This window comes from Sphaerodactylus townsendi, linkage group LG01 (genome assembly GCF_021028975.2).
Source record: "Sphaerodactylus townsendi isolate TG3544 linkage group LG01, MPM_Stown_v2.3, whole genome shotgun sequence".
NCBI lineage: Eukaryota > Metazoa > Chordata > Lepidosauria > Squamata > Sphaerodactylidae > Sphaerodactylus > Sphaerodactylus townsendi.
Window position 1 is genome coordinate 114400019 of NC_059425.1, and position 24962 is coordinate 114424980.

The 24962-nt window shown below is 39.8% G+C and overlaps 1 protein-coding gene across 1 annotated transcript; it reads right to left on the reverse strand.

The window, feature by feature from the left end:
- Positions 1–247: 247 nt before the first annotated feature.
- Positions 248–23339, reverse strand: TRMT11 (tRNA methyltransferase 11 homolog). The gene is made up of 10 exons (XM_048491461.1): positions 23261–23339; positions 23063–23155; positions 20493–20627; positions 19720–19876; positions 15218–15298; positions 13086–13250; positions 10940–11012; positions 9673–9804; positions 8004–8124; positions 248–845 (listed from the first exon to the last, which is right to left on the reverse strand). The coding sequence occupies exons 1-10, from the start codon at positions 23261–23263 to the stop codon at positions 714–716; spliced, it is 1092 nt and encodes a 363-aa protein (XP_048347418.1). The 5' UTR covers positions 23264–23339; the 3' UTR covers positions 248–713.
- Positions 23340–24962: the final 1623 nt, after the last annotated feature.

Sequence of the window (24962 nt, forward strand, 5' to 3'; positions counted from 1 at the left end):
CCCTCCCCCCCCCCCCCGCCCCCTTGTAGTACTTACTACTTTCATTGTCAGGTTCTGATTGCAAAATTACAGGAAGCTGGCTTGATCAAAAGTAGAATGCAAGAGTAGATCCAAGATACAGATGAGCTTCAGATGTATAAATGGATTCTTGAAGTTTAATAGCCTTTGGATCCTAGAAGATTGGTGGGGTGCAGTTTTGACCTTGGATATGTCAACAGGAAATGATAAATTGCTGCTGCATGTAATGTACTTTTTAAAAACTCACAACAATTCTTGTTGGCTTTATTAATATTATGTGTCAGTTACAAAAGAAGAAAACAAATGAAATCAATCTTCCTACTAAGACATTCTTGATTGTTGTTATGCATTTCTAAAACATCCAGATGTTCACAGTTTAGATAGCCAAACAATACTACTAGTTTTTGATAGAGATAATGGAGTAAAAAAAATAGCGATAAAGATTATAGTCAATCATCATTTGGACTTGGAAGTACAAAAATAAATTAAATAACAGTCAAAAAAATCTTGTGTAATAAAATCTGGAACAAACAAAATTAATGAAAAAGAACTGTTCTTAACTTATGTTGTGGTTTTTGCTTCGAGTTTTTAAAAATTAAAACCAGTATTTGTTCTCTGAAACATGCATGTAATGTTGTGGTCCAGATGTTTTAACAGCCAAATGCAAGTCCTTTGTCTCAGTCTTTTTAAAAAAATTACTTCTGGTTGTCTTTTTCTTCCTTGGCAATCCTCTTTGTCACTCCACTGAAATATTTCTCACGAAAGGAATTGTGACTTTTGTATGGCAGGTACTGGCTTTCCAATATGTGAGAAGAACCATCTTTATCCTGCAGAGTATTAAAACACTGTTTAGACACTTGCAAGGAGATCCATGTGCAGTAACTGAAACCACTGAATGAGGCTTACGGCTTGATCCTGATGCCTGTTCCACCAGCAAACAAGTGTACAGGAGGAACAAACATGCCTGATATACATCACTAAATCAAAAAAATCCTGTCTGTATCACAATACACATCCCTGTTTTTGAATTTAAAGATGAAGTGCCTTTTAAGGCACAAGACTTTTTAAAGCCTTTACCTGCAATTTGTGAAGCAATGGCTCCCTGCAGTGATGAAATAACATTATTATGCTTCACATTTACATACTTCTATACTGCTCAAACCACTTTACTTTCATTATTTCATAGGCAATCTTGTAAACAATATTGTAAATGGCAGTCCCAAGGCTGAGAACAGAAACAAGGAGGTCAAAAGCCACCTAGAAAATTAATAGTACAGAAAAAAATCTGAATTAAGAACTATTCTGTTTGTCTAACTTTGGTCACATTTTAGCCTGAGACTTAAATCACATGCTATCCCTGTCACTGTTTTAGCAGCGTGTTCACCTACTACCAGTCACTTAAACCTTTACTGGACATACCTGTTTCTCAAATGTTTTCACCATAAATGCAGAAGTTATTGCTTATTTGCACTAGTACAGTTGGTCAGATCAGGGCTGGTTCCAGGTTCTGTGCCCCCCCCCCCCCGACCACCCACACACTTCTCTTCCTGCCCAACTACCTGTATGCCATTCCAACTGCCTTAGCCCTTCCATTCACAAACCTTCCCACAGCCTACACACCCTTTTCTTGATGTCACTTAACAAGTGTATTTGGCTGATAGTAATGATGCCTGGAGACCTGCTATTGTGTGTTGCCCACATACCTTTCCCCGACAACACTGGGTAGCATGCACAGCCAGGAATGTGAGAGATAGAGCACTTGGGAGTGGATGAGGGAGGGCCAGACAGGTGGCAGGGGGGGATATATGAGAGGGGGGGGATAATGGTAGTGGTCCCAACCAAAACCCCAGGTTGTACAAGTTGTATGTCAGTGTATGCTGCCAATTCTGGTTCAGATCACACTGATCCACCACTGATCCAACTGTATCAGCATACAAAGACTTTTTGTATGGATATTCTTAAATGAACAGACACTTCCCTTAAATGCATACAAATCAACTTCCATGGTAAGCCAGGATTCTATTACCGGTAAATTGGAATATGTCTGAAGTAACACAGAGTAAACAGAACCAAAGCCCTCTGGATGGCCAAGGTTAGCCAAGGTTCATACAAAGATAAGGGCTACAGTTAAAAAGAAAAAACCCATCCACACATGTGAACAGTTCTCCAAGTATATGTGACACTGCCTTATACTGAATCAGTTCATTGGTCTATCAAGGTTCAAACTGTCTACTCTGACAGGGCAGTGCCTTTTCAGAGTCTCCCCATGGTCTTCAATATCACCTACTGCAACAAAAGATCCTCTCCTGCATCCCATTAGAGAATATGAATTAAGCAATGTTAAAGGTTTTTCCTGTGCAAAACTGTATAGCAACAGAATTCTCCAGGATTCATCTTATTAAAAGCGATTTACAATCTTTAACTCTGATCATATAAAACAGTAAGGGTTAGGTTCTTTGAACTTAACCAGCAAATCAGACAGAACACCTGTAGAAACTTTTATCTTTAATTGAGAAAAGAAAATGCTTTTTATAGAGCAAGAATGAAAAAAGTGCAGGCAGAAAAAATTAACCCCAATCTTATTACTGTGAAGATATATAGTAACATTATCAAAGTTCCTAGCATTGCTTACTCATATTGCAGTAAGTAATAATTTTAAAAGCAAGTCAGGTTTGAGCTTCTGTCTCACCACTTTTAGGGATCATCAAAAAACCCAAGTTATCTCACCAAAAGATCTCACCTATTACTCCAGCCAGAGAAATCTGATGCCTGTCCCAAGAATACACATTTATAGTAATGTATTTCTGTATATAGTATTATAACCATATGATCATAATTTAGATAACTGATTGGTTCATAACTAAATAGGAGATAATCAACATACATGCAAATAAGCCGATCAACAGGTGCATTTAAAATGCATCTCAAGCAAGACATGGCTAATCTCAACTCTTAACCTCTGTTAAAAAGCAATTGATCTAACTTTTTACTGTGAATGTTTCCACTAATGGTCCCAAGTGAGAGTAGCTTTAAGCAACTGAGTTTATTGACATTTGAAAAATATGTGAATGCTTGCTTAACTTGCAAACCCAGCAAGAAAAAAGTAGTGATATCATTGCTACTGATACACTGCTACCTGATCCTTTCAACTAGGGATTCTGGAAACTGAACGTGGGACCCTCAACATACGGTGGGGGCATGGGATAGGAATAATAGTAGTGGTCACCACCAGAAGCCTAGATTGCACAAGCTGTCCGATTTCAGTGTATGCTAATGTCAACCCTAGTGGCCAACCTCCAAGTGGACCTGAAACTGATCTTTGGACAAGAGATATCAATTATCCCAGGAAAAAAATGGCTGCTTGGAAGGTAGGTAGCATTACATCCTGCTGAGGTTCTTCTGCTCCCTAAACACCACCCTCCAGGCTCTACCAGCAAAACTTCAGGAATTTCCCAATCCGGAGTTGGCAATCTCAGTACTCTACCACTAAGCCCCCTCCCCCAAGTATTTCTGGACATGTATTTACTTTGCTGTTCAGTGACCTTTAGAATTAAAATGTTTCACACTAACCTGTGAAGAATCTAATTTAAAACAGTATCCAATACTTTATAAAAGTACACAGAATTTGATCATACTTTGCATTTAACCAACTTAAATTTAGATTCTCTCTCACAAACATATACAGATACCTTTCAGATAGTACTTTTATATATTGCAAACAGTTATTTTCTATAAGAAATGCAAATAAGTTTTTTAGAAGAGAAAGAAGCGGAAGGTGAAATCTGTGAGAAAGTCAAGTCATTAAAAAAATTTCACAGTGCAGAAAAAGCCTTTGATATGCCATTTGGTATAAAGGGGTTTTTACATTTTTCTTCGAACATGTACCCAAATAAGACTATTCGAACAGTTATCATTAAGGAAAATGAGAATTCTCAATACACCAGAATATGTATGCAACACACAGTCATGACTACTTCCTGAAACAGACCAGGCTTGTTTCCCTGGAAATGTTTAACGTGTTCCTCCTTTAACCATTCATGAGCTTAAACTACAGCTTGTAAGGAAGCAAAATATGTCAATGCACACAGATCTTCAGGCATTTAATCCCAAAGGTTTATGAATCTGATTACTGAAGGACTCATATGTTGAGAGGTCAGAGTCAGCAGAAGAAAGATTATGTGGGTAAATCCTTAGCAGAATCCAGGGCATCAAGGAATCCCAATCTACTAGTCAAGCATTCCTAAGAGAAGATTATTATGTGTTTGTAGCCCTAATAATAGACTGTTATATGTTGAGATGATATGATCAATCAATATGGAGATAATTGTCAAGTGAAATGCAGAACTGGGCTATTTAAAAACATACACACACACATTCTTCAACTTCATTCTGAGACTAAACTCACAAGAAAAAAAGAATAATGTGCACTGAGTGCCGGACTATCACAAGGTTACCAAATAAGACAACAGTGTTTCAGTCAGATGTGCTAGTATGAACGTGTACAACCACAAGTGTGATGAAGTGGTGAGTGTCTGTCTATGATGTGGGAGACAATAGTTCAAGTCCCACTCAGCCATGGAAGCTTGCTGGACAACCTTGGGCCAGTCACTTTCCTTCAGTCTAACCTAAATTACAGGGTTGTTCAGAGGATAAAATGAAGGAGAGAAGAATGAGGCTTTGCATTCCAAAGGGAAGACAGGAAAACTGGACTGAGAGTCTCAAATTTTCTTAAATTGTTTAGATCTTTTCCAATCTGGTTTTAGGGACTGAAACAGCCTTGTTCACCCTGGTGAATGACTTGAACTTGGAGGTGGAGTTTGTTGGCATGTGAGGAAGTGTGACTATTGATTCTCCCGGACCCCTTAGTAGCTTTTGATATCATCAGTCATAGTATCCTTTTGGAAAGCCTTTCTGGGCTGAGACTGGAAAGCACTATTCTGCAGAGGTTCTGGTCCTACTTGAAAGGTAGATTCCAGAAGGTGGTGCTGGGGAACTGCTGCTTAGCGCCTTGGCCTCTGGCCTGGGGGGTCCCACGAAGTTCCATCCTATTTCCTATGTACTTTAACCTCTTCATGAAATCACTGGTTGAGATATCTGAAGATTTGGGCTAAGCTGTCACCAACATGAAGATGACACTTAGTTCTATTTCACACTTCTGGTTAATCATAAAATGGTTGTAGAAACCCTGAACTGGAAGCAGTCAGGGAGTTGATGCAGGCTAATAAACTAAAGCTTAATCCTGGCAAGACACAAGTATTACTAGTGAGTGGCCAGTCTGATCTGGGATTTAAGGTGTCATCTGTACTGGATGTGATTGTATTCCTTCTAAAATAACAGGTCAGTAGTCTGGAAGAGCAAGTGGCAGATGTGGCCAGGAGTGCCTTTTATAAAGTTTGACTGGTTAGCCAGTTGCAACCTTTCTTAGGCAGAAAAGATCTGGCCACTGTGAATACATGCCCTGATTACATTAGATTACTACTCTACAAAGAGTTACCATTGAAAAATATTTGGAAACTTCAATTGGTACAGAATGCTGCCATCAGGATGTTGACTGGAATGGGTTATACAGGTCTATGACAAACCTCCCATGCTTTCCAATATCACCCAGGCAGGGAAACCAAGCTTCTCAGATTTTTCCCACCTTTTCACCTCAGGGACTCTGCTTCTAATATGCGTTTGGTGATAAGAAGCACTTTATACTTCCCAGAAGATGAAGGAAGCCTATTATTTAAAAACCTTTCTTGGCAAACCCCTTATAAGGCACAAATAATAATAATAATACTGATGCAGAGATAACTTAAAAACAGAATAAAAGATTTATGTTAACAGAGAGGAGATGGGAATGGAGATAAAAAATTGGGTTCAAGGAATGGAGGAGGAAGCAGAAATATACATTTACAAAAGAGAGCTTTGGCAGATAAGCAGTATTTGTTTTCAGGTTTAAATAAGTTTGTTCAGCTTCAGTGAACTCAAATGGTATATTCCAGTGGTGGCGAACCTATGGCGCTCCAGATGTTCATGGACTACAATTCCCATCAGCCCCTGCCAGCATGGCCAATTGGCCATGAACATCTGGAGTGCCATAGGTTTGTCACCACAGGTATATTCGGATGTTCTAAAGATAGTTTAGTTACTCAGTTCTCAGTTTACTTAGACTCTGGCTAAAGGATATCAATACTGGGTTCTATCAGGCTTGGTACATTTGCTTCAGTACCCTCACTAAGCCCTCACAGATAGAACCCCCAAAATAAACATAAAGCATTCCCTTGAGGAAAATAAAAGCAAAACCCAATACTACAGATTAACTGGTTCTATGGATTCTTCTCCCCTCTTAACTCTTTACTTCAGGAACTTCACAATAAAAAAGCCTCTCAAATTGTTCTCCTGTCCAGGAATGTTGTCTTTATATTTTTTGTTTATATTTTATTTCTGGTTTTAATTGTTTTAATGATGTGGTTTTTTTGTTGGGTTTAACGGATTTAAAATGTGATTTTATTATATATGTTTTAATTTGTTAGCTGCATTGATTGGAAACGCAAGGTAGAAATTTTCTAAAATAAATAAAATAAAAATTATGAAAATATTTACATGGCCCTAAGTATGACAGATGTGGTAAGAATCAGAATTTAAGACAGTGACATGTATGCTCTGCAATCAGTATGTTAAGAGTAGAATTTGTCTGCTCAGTTTGGTACAATTTTCAACTATGGGAAAACAAGAAACATTAGTCTTTGCGCCATGTAGTTCTCTGACATTTTGGGACACTGAATGAAAGCAATTATGAATTAGGGATCATTAGAACAGGGATTGAAACAAACTGGCCAGTAAAATAATGCCATCATCTGGTGCAATCATGTTAGGCCATTCTGTGTATAGTTCTGGCCACTTCATTAAAAAAGACATCATAAAGCTGGAAAAGGAAAGGGCAAGCAAACCAATCAAGGGATTGGAGAACCTTCCTAGGAGGAATAGCTAAAGACTTCAGGACTTTAAAAGTACAGAAAACAAAAACAACTCTTAGAGACATGAATGTCTATAAAATTATGTAAGGGTTAGAGAAAAATGAGACAGAAATCTGTTTCTCTTTCTCCTATAATATTAGAACTTGCGTTCTGACCCAATTAAGTTGATGGACTGGTTTATGGCAAACAAAATTAACAGCTTCATTACACAATGCATAATCAAACAAAAGTAATTGTTATAACTGAGTGTCATGAGATCTGTGCCTTTAAGAGGGGTAGAATGAAGAGAATGAGGAAACAGAGGCCTGTTGAAACTAACTACGAAGAGAATTGGGCTGCCTCCTTGTGCGTAAACAGAGAAATGCAAGGAGACCACACTTCAGCCCTACTGCACACCTAAAAGGCTTGAGGTAAGTGTTCTATGAGTAACAACCATAGGCACATCATGGAGGCTAGCTGAGAAGTAGTTATCATATTTGATAATATTCAAGATCCAAGTAAAAAGCACACTAATAGTTTTTCTGATTGTGTCTGGCATTGCCAAATCAACACCTCCAAACATTAACCTCACAATTATCACCAGAATTTAATACTGCACTCTTGCATCTCAGACCAAAACAAGCTCAACACAACACAACGGTGCCTTGCAACATTCCTGTTATTTCAGTATTCAACTGTTCATCACCTCAAAAACAGTAACATTAAAATAAAAAACTGCCCTGTACTGCAAGCCCAAGTGTACTTAACCATATATACAGTAGTATGAATCAAATAAGATTCAAAGTTTGCCTTCAGTGGCTGCTGTCCAGGTTCATCAGCACAACAAGTACTTTAACTTCCTGTTTTGACATTTATGACTTCTAAAACCAACATATAAAATACCTTACTAGTGCTGGGACTGGGAAAAATAAAGGATTTTAGCACACAGTATTCTATGATAGGCACCCTAAGTTTGTAAAGCAGAAAAATCTGTTACAAATCTGACAACTGCAACTTTGCATGAAAATCCATCAAAACAATTACCTCAAATTCTTTCACCTTTTCCATGGTTATCAGGTGCCTTGACGTGTGGCTGGAAAGCATCTGTTCACAGTTGCTAATAAGTTTCAGACATGGGTGCCGTGGTATAATCTCTTCGGTATATCTGGAAGAAATAAACAGTCAAAGGGTTATAAGAGCTTATGAACTGTAACTTGTGAATGTGAAACAGAACAGCCAGAGGCTCTGGTTCAAACAGAGCTAGACTATACACTTCCACATGCTTCATAGCCTTATTAAATTTCCCAGAAACAATGTGTGCTAATTGCTTTCAGAATCCACAGCCACATGTGTAGCTACACAGAGAGAACAAAAACAAGAGACACAGCACAGGTGATAGATTGCCTAAATATAGGGAAAGTACATTTCATGTAACTTTCTGTTCCAGTTTAACAACAGGTCATTTGTGACATCAAAAAAAATTTCTCAGAAGAAACTTTAGAGTACCAACTGTCCTTCGTTAAATGTTTACCAGTTTCCAACTCTGTAATCAACAGGGTGCTACTTTGTTGCAAGTTCCTTGCAGGATACAAATGGGATAAATAAATGCTCCCCAGTCCATACATTCTTTGCTCATTAATAATTTTAATACTGAGAACATTATTTTACTTGTAATTTAATTTATACTAGCAACTAATTGTTTAGTAGTCACTAAAATCTCACGGGATCCAACAGCTAGCTGACAGTGCAGCAATGCAGTGTTTTTAGAAAACATACTTTGTATTGATCTCTCAAACCATTATCACCCCCATTTATTAAGGAAAAACCCAATTCCTACATCTTTTTAGTCATTACTAGCAATTCTATACCTCCAATTCTAAATACAAATGAAACAAATGGTTCTCAGGTGACCCTGCCTCCATGTAAGTACACTTAAGATCAAAATCTAGGCATTCAAAGTTTCAAACTATTCTCTGACTCCACACAAACCTGAACCCACCGCAGAATTGCTGTACACATTTCTACCAGTTTCCTCTCATGATGCTCCTTGAGATTCCCTGTACCCCAGGAGCAGTTTTTTGAAAGAGACTATGAGCCGCTGCGAGACACAGGGAGATGGAAAAATTTACACTCTGTAGATGGAAATCCCTTCTGTCTGGAATTGTACTGGTAGATCCAAGCCACTAAACCATCAGAACAATTACAACAATGTTCTACATTCCAGCGCAAAAGGTTGGAAATAGTTACCAGCTTGCACTAACTATTGCAGTAACTCCATTCCATATATGGAAAAGGCCATGGCTCAATGGTAGAACACATACTTTAAATTAGTGGTTCTCAACCTTCCTAATGCCGCGACCCTTTAATACAGTTCCTCATGTTGTGGTGACCCCCAACCCTAACATTTATCCATTTTACAGATCGAGAACACTGATGCAGAGAGTCTTAGGCAACCCCTGTGAAAGGGTAGTTCGACCCACAAAGGGGTCCCGACCCACAGGTTGAGAACCACTGCTTTAAATGAAGGCTGAAACCTTGGCATCTCCAGATTCACACATCTCAAGCCGCTGGCAAGGTTATTCTGTACTTGAGATTCTGAAGAGTTCTGAAACAGACTGTACTAAGGCAGATGGACCAATGGCTTGACTTGATACAAGACAAATACACAAGATCATACCATTCCACATATTCCCATGTCTCAATGCATACATACTCTGGTTTGTACACAGGAAGCCAGTAGACCAATCTTCCTCTAATCACCAGGTACTCGGCCGCAAATTTTAACAGGTCGAAAAGGATATCACTCAGATGATAATTTGAAGAAATGGAGATGTGGTTTTCTGTGCTAAGTAGTATTGAAAAATTATTAATTGGTAATAGCTGCAATACTATTTGCATTTACTTAAACAGAATACAGTTTGTAAATTCAGGGCAACCAAGAACACTTAGGAGAAGGACTATGAGTTAAAGGCACATGATTCACATATAGAAGATCCCTAGTTCAAACTTTGGAACCTGCAGTAAAATGATTCCAGTTTAACATGTGCTGGAAAATGCCTTTCTCTATTTGCTGCTACCAGTGAGAGAGGACAATACTAAGTTGAATAGATGCAGAATTTGAGTTTTAGAAGCAACATAGGAATCAAACTGAATGGAAATTCAGAAACCAATTTCACAAGACAACGGTTAAAGTAAAAAACAAAATATTTGAAAAATAATTAACACAGAAAAGTTAGCGACATGATTTTACAAATTCTTCATAATTCAATGGGTAAAGTTACATGGACTTGCATAGAGAAAAGAATATAATGGCACTTTCATTCCAATGTCTGGATCCCACCAGCAATTCCATGTGATCTCATTCATTTCCCCTCTTCACTGCATCTGCTCTCTTGCCCTTTTTATTGTTTTTGTCCATGCATATTTCACAATTCCTAGCATAGACTTTTGGGTGATAAAAAGAGATCCCTTTTGTCAGCAAAAAACCGAGTAGGATCCAACCCCAAAATTTGGGACACTGCCTTGTTCTACCAAAATTTTAAAGCAAGTCCCAACACATTGGGATGAATATTAAAAGATACAATGTAGAAGTGAGAGTATGAATGGTAGGAATGATGCAAAGATTCAGGGGAAAACCCATTACTGGTACCTTTTCCAACCACATCTCTATCCACAACTATCAATGTATGTGAGGCAACAGAAAATTGTGATAAAATCACTAGAATGCAGTTTTTTTGTGTTGCATACATGCTGTCCTGTATGTGGCCCCAGTGTCCCATATAGTAGTTACTTTTCTTCCCCAAACATGACAGCAATTAACAAAGCGGTTGCTACATACACGCGATATAATTAAAAACAGCGCTGTCAGATTTGTAGATGGTTTGGCAGAAGGCTAGCACATTCAACAAATGAAAAATGCTTCTGAAACCACAGCTGGCTTTCTATTCACACATCAGATTCTCAACCCAAAGCTTACTTACCCTCTTTCTGCTGCTTTGGTCATTTCCTTCTGCGAACCTGTTCTTCTGGTGGCTTCTCGTATACCGTAAGGAGCTATGCAAAACACATTTATTAGGCAGATATCCATTTACACACAAAGTCTCATTAATGTATTACAAAATATTAGATGTTTGTATTATATTGTACAAGCATAGATACGCAAATACGAGGCATCTCAATTTCCCCTCTCCACTGTTTCCACTTTCTCTTCCCTGAAAGCCTCCATACCTTTCCCCCTTTTATATTTCTTCATTCCTACCAACCTACCTTTATCTTCCCAGATCTTCAGCTTTCCCTCCTTCCCTCCCCTGGCAGCCTCAGTCTAGGAAAACTAAGATCCAGCTATGCAGTAGTAGCCACCAGGCCAGGCTCAGCCACACAGCACCAGTTGCTAAACACAGCCACATAACAGAAAACCCAGAAAATCTTGTGGGGGTCATCATTTTAACTATACATCTCTCCCCATACTATTTCTTCTTTCCCACTTCATGGATTTCCCCATATCCTCACCTTCTATGCTTTCTTCTCTCTATCCCATCCACTAACAAACATTTTGTGATACAGGATGATAGGCCAAGCAACTTGTGTGGCAGGGACTTACTTGTGTGATTAAGTGACATGACAGGACTTGTAGGCAACACTTCGTTTCTTTCAATATCATCCTCCCTGCACTATTTCCTCTTCCAGGTAACCACCATATTCTCTCCCCTTTCCCTGCCTTTCTGGCCTTCTCAGTCATTCACCAACCTACCTTTTAACTGCCTCCCATCTTCAGTACATTATTAATTTATTAATTTATTATTAATTAATTAATTTATTAATTAGTTAGATTTTTATACCGCCCCATCCCCAATTATAAATATCATTTCTAAAACCTTTAAAAACAGCAATAAAAATAATAGTAGACAGAGGCGTCTGCTAAAACCCCATTTTCAAAATCCTCCCTAAAAGGGAGAGACGGCGAGTCCCATGGGATGAAAAGGGCCCAGATGTAAGGGCCAAAGCGAGGGGGGGCACCTTCAGCGGCTGGTCCCTCCAAAGGCCCGCTAAGAAGGGAACAACTCCTGCCTTTGCTGGTGGCTCCTGGGCAACTTCGCCAAGATCCCGCAGGGCCCGGACAGCTGGAGGGGAGAGAGCCCACCAGGCCGGGCCCAGGAGCCGTAAAGGCCTCCTGGCCCGCGGTGGAGGCCAGCCACATAATTGAGGGGCCAGGGACCACCAGTAGATTGGCCTCAGCCGAACGGAGAGGCCATGTAGGGACATATGCGGTGATGTGGTCTCGAAGATACGAGGGTCCCAGGCCGCGTAAGGTCTTAAAGGTCATCACCAACACCTTGAAGACGATTCGGAACTCTACTGGAAGCCAATGCAGCTGGCGCAACACAGGCTGGATGTGGTCCCAGATGGCGCTGCCTGTGAGCAGACGTGCCACCGCATGTTGGACCAGTTTCAGTCTCCGGATCAGACGCAAGGGATGGCCCGCATAGAGCGAGTTACAATTTACTTTATTTATTCACCACTTTTCTCTACAGTGGGGGTCAAAGAACCTTACATCATTCTTCTCTTTTCCTTTTTATCCTCACAACAAACTTGTGAGGTAAGTTAGGCTGAAAGTATTTGATTGGAACAACACCACTTAGTGAACATCTAATGAAATTCCTATTCCTTATCTGCATACAGTTTGAGTCCAGGGGAAGACCAATGCTAAATACCAGATACCTTTTCTTTCCCAACTTCTAAGGTTTTTCTCTTAAACCATATTTTGTTTTGCTAGGTAATCTTTTTATCTTAGGTCACTTTTTGCTCTTATTTACTGAAATCCCCACCTAAGTAGTTTCTTTCCTCTTGCAATCTCAGTTTAATGCCCTATGATGAATCTCTCCAGGTATCTGCCAAACACATTTAATCTTGATAGCTCCTTCTTACAGCCCAGCTAACACCAGAGACTATGTGAAGGAATTTGACCCAGTAATTCTTTACATCTAGTCAGTAGAATTCTCAGCCTGGATACCTTTATCCTATTATTCATTTTGGATGCTAAATTATATTATCAGCTTGTAAACTTTTCCATTATCATCATCATTACAAACTGCAATTATGCACATTTTGGGTTATGCATCAACTTACGGTCTGTGATGATTGCATCAAACTGCATTCCCTTCCTCCATATGGGTTTTGATGCATCAGAAATTAATATATCAAGGTAGTAATTCTCTAAGCCATATTGGCGAAGATTGGCTCGAATATTTTCATCGGGTCCTCTCCACTTCTGGTTCTTCCTGCTGGCTTTACCTAAGAGCAGTCAGAGTGAAGCACGCCAAGTTAAATTAATTCCAAATAGAATTAAAATTTTCACATCTTCCTTCAGTCTTACCATAGTTAATTAAGAACTCTCACATAATCTAGCTAGCTTCTCTACTTCAAATTTGTCACAAGGGTAAAGGAGTATATCTCATGAAGACTGCTTTTAGTATATGTGTCACATTAATATGAGAAGACTGGCGTAACAGTACAATACATATTGTTTCACTTGCATATAATTGTAACAGCACAGCTAAAATTAGTGGCTTTAGAAATTCAAAGAAATGGCAACAGGAAAGTATGAGTGACTTGTGTTCCTCTTTACATGCTCCTGTGTAACATGCAACGTGGGGACGTGTGCATCCTCTCCTGGAAGACAGCTACAGAAACATTCAGACCATGTGTTTCTCTGTAAGTTCTTGTATGAGTTCCATACCTGTCTGAAGAGCACATATGTCTCCAAAGAGGAGGAAAAACTCCCTACTGAAACTTTTTATAGTAACAGTTCACAATGAAAATTCTACTATATGCAGACATTATCCATGGCCAACCCACACTGAGTCAGCAACCTGAATAGACTTTCAGGCATTTCCCCCCCTGAACGACATCCTTTCGAGAAATCTCTTTTCAGCATATACCGAAACGTTAAAAACTGACCATGTTTGCTAAAACTTATGGGAATAAGGCCTTAGGAGAGAAAAAAATTGTGCACATATTCTGGGTTATGGATAGGCTCAGAAGATTTCTGCTGTTCCCAAGGGTTCTAGACACATCCGGTAGAATTCAACCAACAGGCCCTGGTGCCATTTCACAACTGCGTTCACAGCATAGAGGACAGCCATTTTAGACACACTAGAACAAAGAATTCTACAACCCAATCTGGGGTGGGGGTTTGACTTCAGGAGCCAGTACAGGATCATGCCAGTGCATTGGCCTGCCCCACTGGCGCAAAGTGTGACATGACAGCAGGCAGGGCAAACTGGGAGGAGGCTGGACACCATGGAGGTCTGCCGTGCCAGGCCCGCAAGACAGCCCAGATCCTAAAGCTGTGCCTTTAAGGCTAAGTTGATGGGTGAAGTTAAAAGAACCTGGTTGTCTCAAGACTATGGCTGATATTTTTGTCCACTCCCTTCCCCTACACACTCTCTCTCTCTTCCCCTGCCACTGCTGCCGTAAGCGAAGAGAGAAGTTTGTTTTAAAATAGAGTCTTATTTGAAATAAAGTTGTAAAAAGTTCCACAGAGGACAGAAGCAGAGCAGGGGAAGTGGGATGGAGCAAAAAAGACACAGTTTGTACTCTTCCATATATATCTATATCTCTGTGTGTGTGTATCTGTGTGTGTGTGTGTGAGTGAGTGAGTGAGTGAGTGAGTAAGTGGGTGAACAGGAAGGAGCTGGCAACGTGGGGGAAGGTGTGGACAGCAGCGTGAAGGAGTGGGAAGATTGTGGTGGAGGGAATATCTCTGGTGCAAAGCTCTGCTCACTGGCAAATCTTCCCACTCCAGCAGCAAAGCAAATTTAAACTCGTGCTAGTCGTGGTCTCACTAGCCATGGAAAGAATTGAAAGTGAAAGCAGGGCTCCAGGAAATAGGTCTGTGCAAGAAATCTTGTCACAACAGACATTTGTCCCCACCATGTAGCAGATACCTTGTGCATCATTGGCCTGTGAGAAATAGGAGTATACCATGCTTATGTGTCTTTAAAATAGCAGAAGTGGAAATAGAGAAAATGTTGCCAGAAGGCAGACTTGAAACTTGAGGCTAGTAGCCAGCCACCAAGCAGATTGAGGGGGCTGCTCTGAGTGGGATTGGTGAATGAATGGTACTACCTCAGAGCAAATGTGACATGGTAACCTCTGGTTCTCTGCCAAGATTCTGTGCGGGTTTGGCACACACTAAATTGCTGCTCCCATATGCTAAATAATTACATTCTTGTTGCTTAATACTGAATGAAACATACCCAGACCATGTACTGTGTTATAATCTATATCTGTCCCACATACATATGCTCCAAAGTGTGCTGAGGCTATAAGAAGCCCACCTGCCAAGGAAAGAAAAGAGATAAAATATTCAGCTTGCAGGAGACAATATAACTCCTTGAGAATACAACAATAGAAAGCATTTGATAAACATAAATCACTCTGGAGAAACAAAGTTTCTTCCCAACATATCAAAAGTTTGGGGGGGGGAAATCAGATATGTACCAGCCTTAATAACTGACTATAAATAAATCAGAGATCTCCTCTTATTACTAGCCAGTCAGGACTACGTTAATGTTCATAAATTTGTTTTCTCTTCACCATGCTTTATCTTTTAAAAAGATAAACTGTTTTAAGATAACAATTTTAGCATGAAAGAGATACAAGACAAAGGGGGGTGTAAGCATAGCAGTTAGACGAACTGTAGGACTCGAACATGGGATGATCAGAGCTGAATCCCCCTCTTGTGACTTTGGGATTTGCCACAGATTCTCAGCCTAACCCACCCTCACAAGGTTGCTGTTGTGTGGACAGAGTGGAGAAGGGGGGAATGAGGTGGAAAAGCTGCTTTCATTCCTGATTAGAGAGAAAGCAAAATATAAATGTAAAAAATTAAAAATATGACATCTTAAAGGGCTATCAATTAGTAGTAATCCATGGTGAAACCTACGAGCAGCTCCAGCTAAATGCTCACACTGCATTGGCAGTAACTTTTTTCTGTAAAATATAACAGATTCTATAAAGTAGTAAAATCTATTCTGCAGGGAACAAAACCATTGAAGATGAATCAAAGGACACCTTCAGTCAGATCAAATTACAAACAATTTTTGCTATAGTCTACCACACACAGTTTAAAACGTTATATACATATAATAATATGCATCAAAACAAAGAACATACAAAAGTTATTGTAATATATATAGAAAGCGAATAACAGAAACAGCATAACCAGATTAGATTTCGGGGACCATTCAGATGGCAAGAGTTCCCAACAACTCTTTAGCCTTTCAGACTCCCCCCGCCCCCATTTTTTATACCAATGGAAAACATTCAGCTCTAAAAGGCAATGCAATTAACGTGCTATTCTGATGTATTAATTTTGCCTACAGAACAGGTTTAGTCAATTTCCTTCACTCTTTCAGTATCTCAATTTGTAAGATCAACGCATCACATAAAATAGACAATAGAATCCAAACATTGGAAAAACTGAATAGATGTTTCTGTTCAGCGTGAACTTGAGCAAAGCAGGGAAAGCAATTTTCACATAAAACATGCCTGGAGTGCTCCAGGACGTGAACAGGCACCTCATGCTTCCCCTGTAGGGTCTAAAGGGAAACATTTAGGGAGCTGAACACCTTCTATGAATATTGAAAGCATGTGTCTCTGCTCCACTGAAGCCTTATTCAAACCTTATAGAAAACCACAAAAACAGAGGTGCAGATCTACTTGTAAAACAATTCTTTGCAATGTTTGAAGCCATAGTGCTTTGCTTAGTGCAAAGAGACGGACATCGGAAGCAGTTACCTTTCGCTACATTGCTATTAAAATTTGAAATTGTTTATACATTTTCCCACTTTGAAATCTAAGAAGTGAAGTACTGGAAGAGTTTTGGGAATCTCTAACATATAATTTTTAGGACTTTCACAAAGTTATAGTCTCTCGAGTGCATGTGGGAAGCCATGATAGCTGAATGTTTTCAAAAACAACTTTTGATTTGTAGTCCAGGCAAGAGTTCTATTATGCACAAGAAATATTTAATACTGGTTGTCTGGCATAAACATCTGTTTTACACCCATATGATTTAAGAGATGTGCTGCAAGACAAAACCAAGACCCTATTTTAAAGATCTGCACAAAACTCTAGAGCACTTAAATAGCATTCGATTCCTTGAATCTCAGATCTCTTCTGTCAAAAAGTCTTCCCTTCTCATATTAGCAAAAACTATTAGCAAAAATACTATATGACTCTGTTAACAACAACCTTGGCTCAGGGCTACTTGATGCAAAACTTAGCTTGAAACAAGAATATTTTTTTTGCAAACAGTCACTTTACTCAAGCTATATTCATGGAATAAAAGCTCCCCCTGCTGGAATATTCAGCAAAAGTTCACTCAAAGAAAATAAATATCCTACCCCATCTACAGAATCATGTGAAGGAATATACAGCTACTACTCTGAACTGCTTTTTCTCTTTTAATTCCCTAATCATCTTCTTTTCAATAGTAAAAAATAAACAAAGCCTTGATAAAATGCCTTATGTCTATCACCAAGAAACTATTCAAGAAAACTGGTTCTGGTGGGTTTTCCAGGCTGTGTGGCTGTGGTCTGGTGGATTTTGTTCCTAACGTTTCGCCTGCATCTGTGGCTGGCATCTTCAGAGGTGTATCACAGAGAAAAGTCTGTTTCACACTGTGTCTAGGTGAGAAGGGAAAGTTTAGTGTGGTATATTGTCATGTCCCAGGGCGGGGAACCAATCATTAAGTGTTTGGGTGGAACTTGCTATGCAAAGGTGTGGTTGAGTGCATTGTATTGTGGGTGGGATTATCAGTCCATTTTTTAAGTACTGGGAGCCACACTTTGCTAATTTTTAACATTTCTTCTTTCTTATTGAAGATGTCCTGGTGTTTGTGAATTTCAGTGGCCTCCCTGTGCTGTCCCTCACCCTGGGACATGACAATATACCACACTAAACTTTCCCTTCTCACCTAGACACAGTGTGAAACAGACTTTCCTCTGAAGATGCCAGCCACAGATGCAGACGAAATGTTAGGAACAAAATCCACCAGACCACGGCCAGACAGCCTGGAAAACCCACCAGAACCAGTTGAATCCGGCCGTGAAAGCCTTCGACAATACGTTATTCAAGAAAACACAAAAGGAAACACAAAAAGCTATTTTAATGTATAGAGCCGTTTTATATTTTATATTTTCTGATAGTGCACTGCCCAGAGTCCTTCAGGGGATGGGCGGTATATAAACTCAATTATAAATAAAATAAATAAAAAATAATCAAGATCTAATTACTTTGATGATTTGGGTATTTTTCCACAATACAAGAATTCATATGAAACAGCCTCTAGATGTCAGGGTTTTTCTGAATATCAAGCATGATTTTATTCATGTTCTTCAAATAAACTTTTTTTAAAAAAATAGATTTTCTGCTACAACATTATTTTGAATTGTAATGCAGACTCACACTCTAGGGAGGGTGCTTTTTATTAAGTACCCCTCTTGCTCTCACTATGTAAGACATCCCCTGAAAAATTAAGATTTAGGTAGGAGGGTTTCCTTTATTATTTATATTTATGTATATTATTTATATTTTGCTGAAGTGCGAAATATAAGGCATCCCCTGAAAGTAAGACATAGCAAAGTTTTTGTTTGGAAGCATGCCTGTAGAACAGTACACCAGAAAAATAAGACATCCCCTGAAAATAAGACATAGCGCACCTTTGGGAGCAAAAATTAATATAAGACACTGTCTTATTTTCGGGAAAACACGGCAATATTTCTTCATTAGGGCAGTACTGTAGTCATTGCACAAGTCACTTACACTAGAATAACCAAAACTTCCAGAGCTGAACTTCTTAGAATTCAAAGTGGGAAAAGATATAAACCATTTAAAAAATTTTAACAGTGATGTAGCCAAAGGTAACTGCTTATGCCGTCACTCTCTTTAGAATATTGAATTTGTATTGTGTAGCGACTTTTAAAAAATTGATTTACTGTACAAATGCTTTTTAAACAGTTCTATATAAGTGCAAGTCATACAATAAACAAATACTAGAATAAATCCACAAACAAAATACATCTCCCTGTTTGTCCGGAAACAGAAAGTGAAGAGGAAACATGCCTGCACACTTCTAGTACACCAAAGACTTTCTGCCCCTTAAATATCTAAAGCATCACTGTAGATTCCAGTGATAAGGATGGAAATAAATGCTATGATGCTATTTTATTTTCTTCCTATTCTACTGAATATGTAAAGGATGACAAACTATCTCTTTAGCTCTGAAGATTTCACACCAGATTTGCAGCAGGAAAGGAATACAAGGACTGAGCTAAAAGCTGTTGCTCTAAAACATGCACTTGTAAGCAAGTGTTGTCATGAATAAAGGATGAATTGTAACCAGTGGGCAAAATTGAGGGCAAAAATAACATCTGAATGAGTCCCAAGGGCTTCATAGAATGTCCAAAATACTTTCTTGGGCCTAAGAGCTGGCAGATAACATTAATCAGGATCTTTGCTTAATCACATTTGGATTAAGTGTGCTGTGCTGTGATGGAACCTTAGCAGAGGCTACTTCTTCTATTTCTTTTCTTCAGTCCTTTTTATAGGTTGGTTTTTATAGGTTGGTCTACATTACGAAAAAAGATTGAAAGCCTTGGGAGAAAGCAGAACATAAACATAAAAGTAGCCACCTTGAATTTTTGGAGATATTGTGGGATATAAAGGCAATAAATAAATAAAATAAGCCAGATACCTGTTCCCACAAATGGATCAAAAACAATATCATTTGTTTTTACTCTTCCATGGTTTGCCATGATAAAAGCCAAGCAGGCATCCATGCTTGTGTTCCCGATGAAATGTCTTCTTTTTACACTGTATGACTCAATAAGGTCCCTTTGTCCATTGGCAATCTGTTGGGGAGGGGGCAACCAAGAATGACTTTCTTATTAAGCACTGCTAAAAATGTTTACCTACCAGTATTGCAACATAATACTTTGGGAAAGATCATAAAATTCATAGCATACTAATGAGGTTCTAGCCACAAACACCCTGTAGTGCAAGAACAGGATTATGTCACATGGTCTATTTTCACCCTTAAATAGAACCTCCGTGGCCCACCCATAGGTTTTAAACTGACGGAGAAAAAACGTATCCTCAAGATCTCAACAAGTTAGGCATAGCCAGTTGATTGTATTAAGTAATTCTGAATGTTTCTTGCTGCATTTATTCACTTCAGAAATCCAGAAATTAATGCAAAAGTATCAGCATCTGGAAGGCATTAGGTGTCCCACTGATAACAATTTGCATTCTGCCTGTATTGCTGTAAGGTTGCATTACAAACTACAAAAAGTATTTTGTGTCTTCACTAACATGCTCAAAATTGTTTGTAGTATTTCATATCACTGACATACTGAGAACATATGAATAATTGATGTCCTCTAGAATAAGATATATCTCTCAAGTTGACAAATTCTACTTTCTTGAACATTTTGTGCTGTTTATTAAGTTATGAAGGTATCTACTCACCCATCTACCAAAATATAAATGAAGAGGATGTTCTGGGATGTTGTTTGGATCTGTTCCATAATCTTCTAGATACCAAAAATTGTGATCCGGATTCTTTAAATTCACTTTTCCTTTGAATGGTAAAAACTCTACAGACTGTATAAAAGTGAGAAATACAAACACATGAAATTAAAAAACAATTACTGAAGCATAAAGCAAGCACTAATGTATCAGGTGGACTAACTACTAAAAAGTAATTCAGCAATTATAATTGTACGCCTACAAAACACCACCCAACTAAAAACAGACCCTAATAATAAAATATAATTCTCTAAAACACTTAAACAACTGCAGACCAACAGGAAAACTAGAAGAAGAGGAGTTTGGATTTATACCTCACTTTTCTCTCCTGTAAGGAGTCTCAAAGCGACTGACAAACTCCTTCCCTTGCTCTTTCCACAACAGACACCTTGGCCGTTTCCGCACGGGCGAAATATGATGTTGTGGAAACGGGAAAAGAAACGTCAGAGCGAGAGGGTTCGCACTCATAGCGGCGGAGGTGCGCCGTCGCGAAAATGCTTAATCGGCGCGAAGACGCCGTATTCAAAAACCGCTTTGAAGCGCTCTTTTTCCACATGTGACGCACCGACGCCGCAGTCGTGCGAACTGCCGCCACGGAGCCATTCTCAACAATGGCGACCGCTGGGTCAAGCTTTATCACTTTGGCCATTTACTTCTGTTTGTCCCCGGTGAGAAATTCCCTGCATGGTCAAGCACCTTTCCCAGATCCATGTCGCCTGTGCAGATGGTGGCTGCCCATACACACTCTGGTCTCACAGGTAACATGAACTGGGACTGACAGTAGCTGGGAGGGGAGGCAATGACAGACGGGGGACGGGCAGGACATCAGGGCAGTCACATCAGCCAATCGTGCTGCTTCGCGAGTGCGCAGCCACAACGGAGCGTGGTGAGACGCCGCTTCCGCAGCGCTTCCGTGCGAACCGCCACATTTCTGCGGGGCTCCTGACGCACGCAGCTCCACCTGTCTGTGCGAACGCTTTTTCGCGGATGCGTTGCTATTTACGACGTCATCGCGTTGCTCCTTTTGTCCGTGCGGAAACGGCCCTTGTGAAATAGGTGGGGCTGAGACAGTTTTGAGAGAACTGTGACTGGCTCAAGATCACCCGACAGGTTTCATCTGGAGAAAAATGGATAATCAAACCAGTTTTCCAGATTAGAGTCTATTGCTCTTAACCACAACATCCGTTCCCATAACCACTACACCACACTTGTGCACTTATTGTGCAACCCTAAAGAAAGTTACACCATACAAATTTATAGAAGACAACGGGTGTAGAAGGTTGCAGTCCTGTCTAGGATCACACTGCTCATTAAGTAAAATACCTGGGGAGAAAAGGTCTCATCTAACAGGAAAAAATGAAGCAGTCTGTTTCACAACATCCTTTCTCCTAACAACCTGTACTTCCAAAAAAAACAAAAACAGGGACAATGCAACAAGTAGTAGATCACTGGCAGACTTGATGGGATTAAATAGTTTGTGCAGGAGAAGGCCCTCCCTTAGGTACATCAGACCAAGGTTTTGCAGAGCTTTAAACCAGCATCAATATCATGAATTTGGCTTGGAAGCTGATGGTGCAGCAGCTTTACAATGGGGGCAATATAATCTCTCCTCTCAGATTCTGATAATATGGCTAACACTTCCAGAATATATTCAAAGATGGCCCCGAATGAAGACTACATTCAAAGACTGCCCCAATGAAGAATGTATTGTAAAAATCTATCACAGTCATTTCCAGGGCATGGAAGCTTATGGCTGAGAAGGATCACAGCTACTGTATCAGCTGAAGTTATTGCTTAACACCTGGGCAAGGCAGGATACTGGTAATGTTCACACTCAGAACAGATCCCCACCCCATCAAATTGTAAGATTGCCTTGCCAAAAAAATGCTTTTACTATCTTTCAGAAAATGCACTGAATTCCATACCAAGTAATATAAAAGTTCTTTAAATCTATCTTTTCAGACAAGTAATAATACTTGCCATATGTCTGCAGAGGTTAAACGTGAATCAATATGGACAAATTTTATCGGATAAATCTACCAGAAGGGTAACACACAGTTGGCTTCTCCACCAATTTGGGATTCACAGGAAAGAATTTCAGGAGGACAGAGACTAATTTACACAAAAATTTAGGCCATTTCTCATTTCATGCCCGAGTTAAATGCAGCCTATCCCTATGATATTGCCAAATCAGAAGCAACCATTCCAGTATGGAAATTATGACTTCAAATTAAATGTACACAAAAGTGGCTGTGTTCCTACAGTCACTCTAATCTGGTGAATCAGGTTTGTTTTCCCACACCCATACATGAATCCTGCTGGTCAAGTCACAATTCTCTCAGAACTCTTTTAGTGGCACCTACCTCACAAGGTATCTGTAATGGGGAGGGGAAGAAAAGGGGAGTGTAAGACACTTCGAGTCTCCTTGAAGGTAGAAAAAGGGGGGTATAAAAACCAACTCTTCTTTCTCTTCTTTATGAAACCATTTCAAGAGATTAACACCTACTTACATCTATTCTTTCAATCTTCTCTTGTTGTGTTAGTGTTTTGTTAAAAGCATGAACCTTTATTTTGTATGTAAAGTTTGACTGTAGATACGGCTCCTAAAATAAAGCAATGCAGGTTGGGTTAGTTTTCAATGAATGCTCTGTTGGGTATAATTGTGTAATATGCTCCTCCTACCACCAAAAGATTTATTTTATACAAACCATTTTCTCTACTGGATATTTCTTCAGCGAAGCGTGCAGTTCTTCCACAGATATGCCATTGCCCCACAGTTCAAATATAGACCTGAAAATGTCAAAATAATTAAAATTACCTTGGACATGAAAAACGTGTACTGGTGTCATGGGCCAGCCTGTAGGCAGTTACCTGGACTCAGATACAAAATCTGCTAATGCCAGGCACTCAGAAGTGGCTCCACACGAGGAAGCAGAAGCTGACCACAATGTTCAGCCAGAGCATGCTGCTCATGAGGAAATTCAGGCAGCAGAGTCAGCTTCCAGCCCTTCCTCACCTGATATCATGCAGCTGAGAGAACTTGCACAGTCCTCCACCAAGCCCTGTGATGAGCCAGCTGTGCAAAGGAGGCAGAGACAGCAGCAGCAGCTACAGAGCCAAAGGAGGAGTGCTCATTTCTCTGCCAGGTTTGGCAGAAGGCTCTGCGAGATGGAGGCATCTGCATCTGAGGAGGACTGAGCTCTTGCAGGATCTCAGCCTCAGTAACCAGAGCTTCCTATCTAAACCTTGCCTTGGGCTTAGCTCTGCCTGGGTGCAATAAGTGCACTTCCTGTTGGATCTTCCTGTGCTTGCTATAGCTCCCAGCCTGCCTTGGATTCCTGTATTCTAGACCTGGGGCTGTCTGCCCATGCCTGCCTTGATGTATTGGACTGTGACCTGGCTATGCCTTGCCTGCTGCCTGCCTTGACTCACTGGACTGTGACCAGAGCACGCTTGTGGTTGCCGCCTGCATTGCCCTGCGAGGCTGGACCTGACCACGCCCTGCCTGCCGGCAGCACAACCTGGTTATCTTGGAACCCTAAAGACACAAAATCTTCATAAATAAAATAAATATATATTCATACTGTCATGATTCACTTAGTGAAGATGCTCACTTTCATTTCACTGACTACATGCAACCTTAGAGAGAATGAGAACAAGCACATCAATGGTCCATATCCATATTTTTAATTTAATGCTCGTAGACCAACAAGTCAGGAGCAAAAGAAAAAGGGCCTATTTATAACCAACATAGCATCTAAAATTCATGAAACAAACAAAATCAACCGGGCTTAAATAATACAAAGAACAGCAAAAGGTTTGGCGAAACCCAAAAATAACAGCCCAATGCAAGGAATAGTGCAAATAAATTTGTAATAGCTATATTCTAGTCACAGAATAATGGGAACGAACTGCAGTGACAATAATCAGCAAAGAAAATAATGGGAATGAACTGCAGTGACAATAATCAGCAAGAGAATAATGGAAACGAACTGCAGTAACAATAATGATTATTTGGGTGCTGTGTGGTTTCCGGGTTGTATGGCCGTGTTCTAGCAGCATTCTCTCCTGACGTTTCGCCTGCATCTGTGGCTGGCATCTTCAGAGGATCTGATGTTGGGAAAGCAAGTGGAGTATATATCTGTTGGAGTGTCCAGGGTGGGTGGAGAAACATAGTCTGTGAGTAACAAAGAAGGCAACCAGGTCAATAGTTGAGGGCATCTGAATAGAAGTATGAGTAACAATGAAGACTATAGCATGGGAGTGTCAATGGAGATAGCAAGGTCACTGGTGGGAGCATCTGAATAGAAGTATCCTGGCCTTTGTTTCTTTTGTCTATGGTCATCCTGTGTTTGTGTGGAGCTGGTTAGACACTAGTCTTGACTCTAGTATTTTTCAACACTGGCAGCC

Excerpts from the sequence above, each read along its gene's own strand:
- TRMT11 (XM_048491461.1), bottom strand. Across the intron at positions 19,877-20,492 it reads ATTTATATTTTGGTAGATGG|ATTGCCAATGGACAAAGGGA; the intron begins GTGAGTAGATAC and ends CCTCCCCAACAG. Across the intron at positions 8,125-9,672 it reads CTTCCTGTGTACAAACCAGA|ATATACCGAAGAGATTATAC; the intron begins GTATGTATGCAT and ends TATTTCTTCCAG.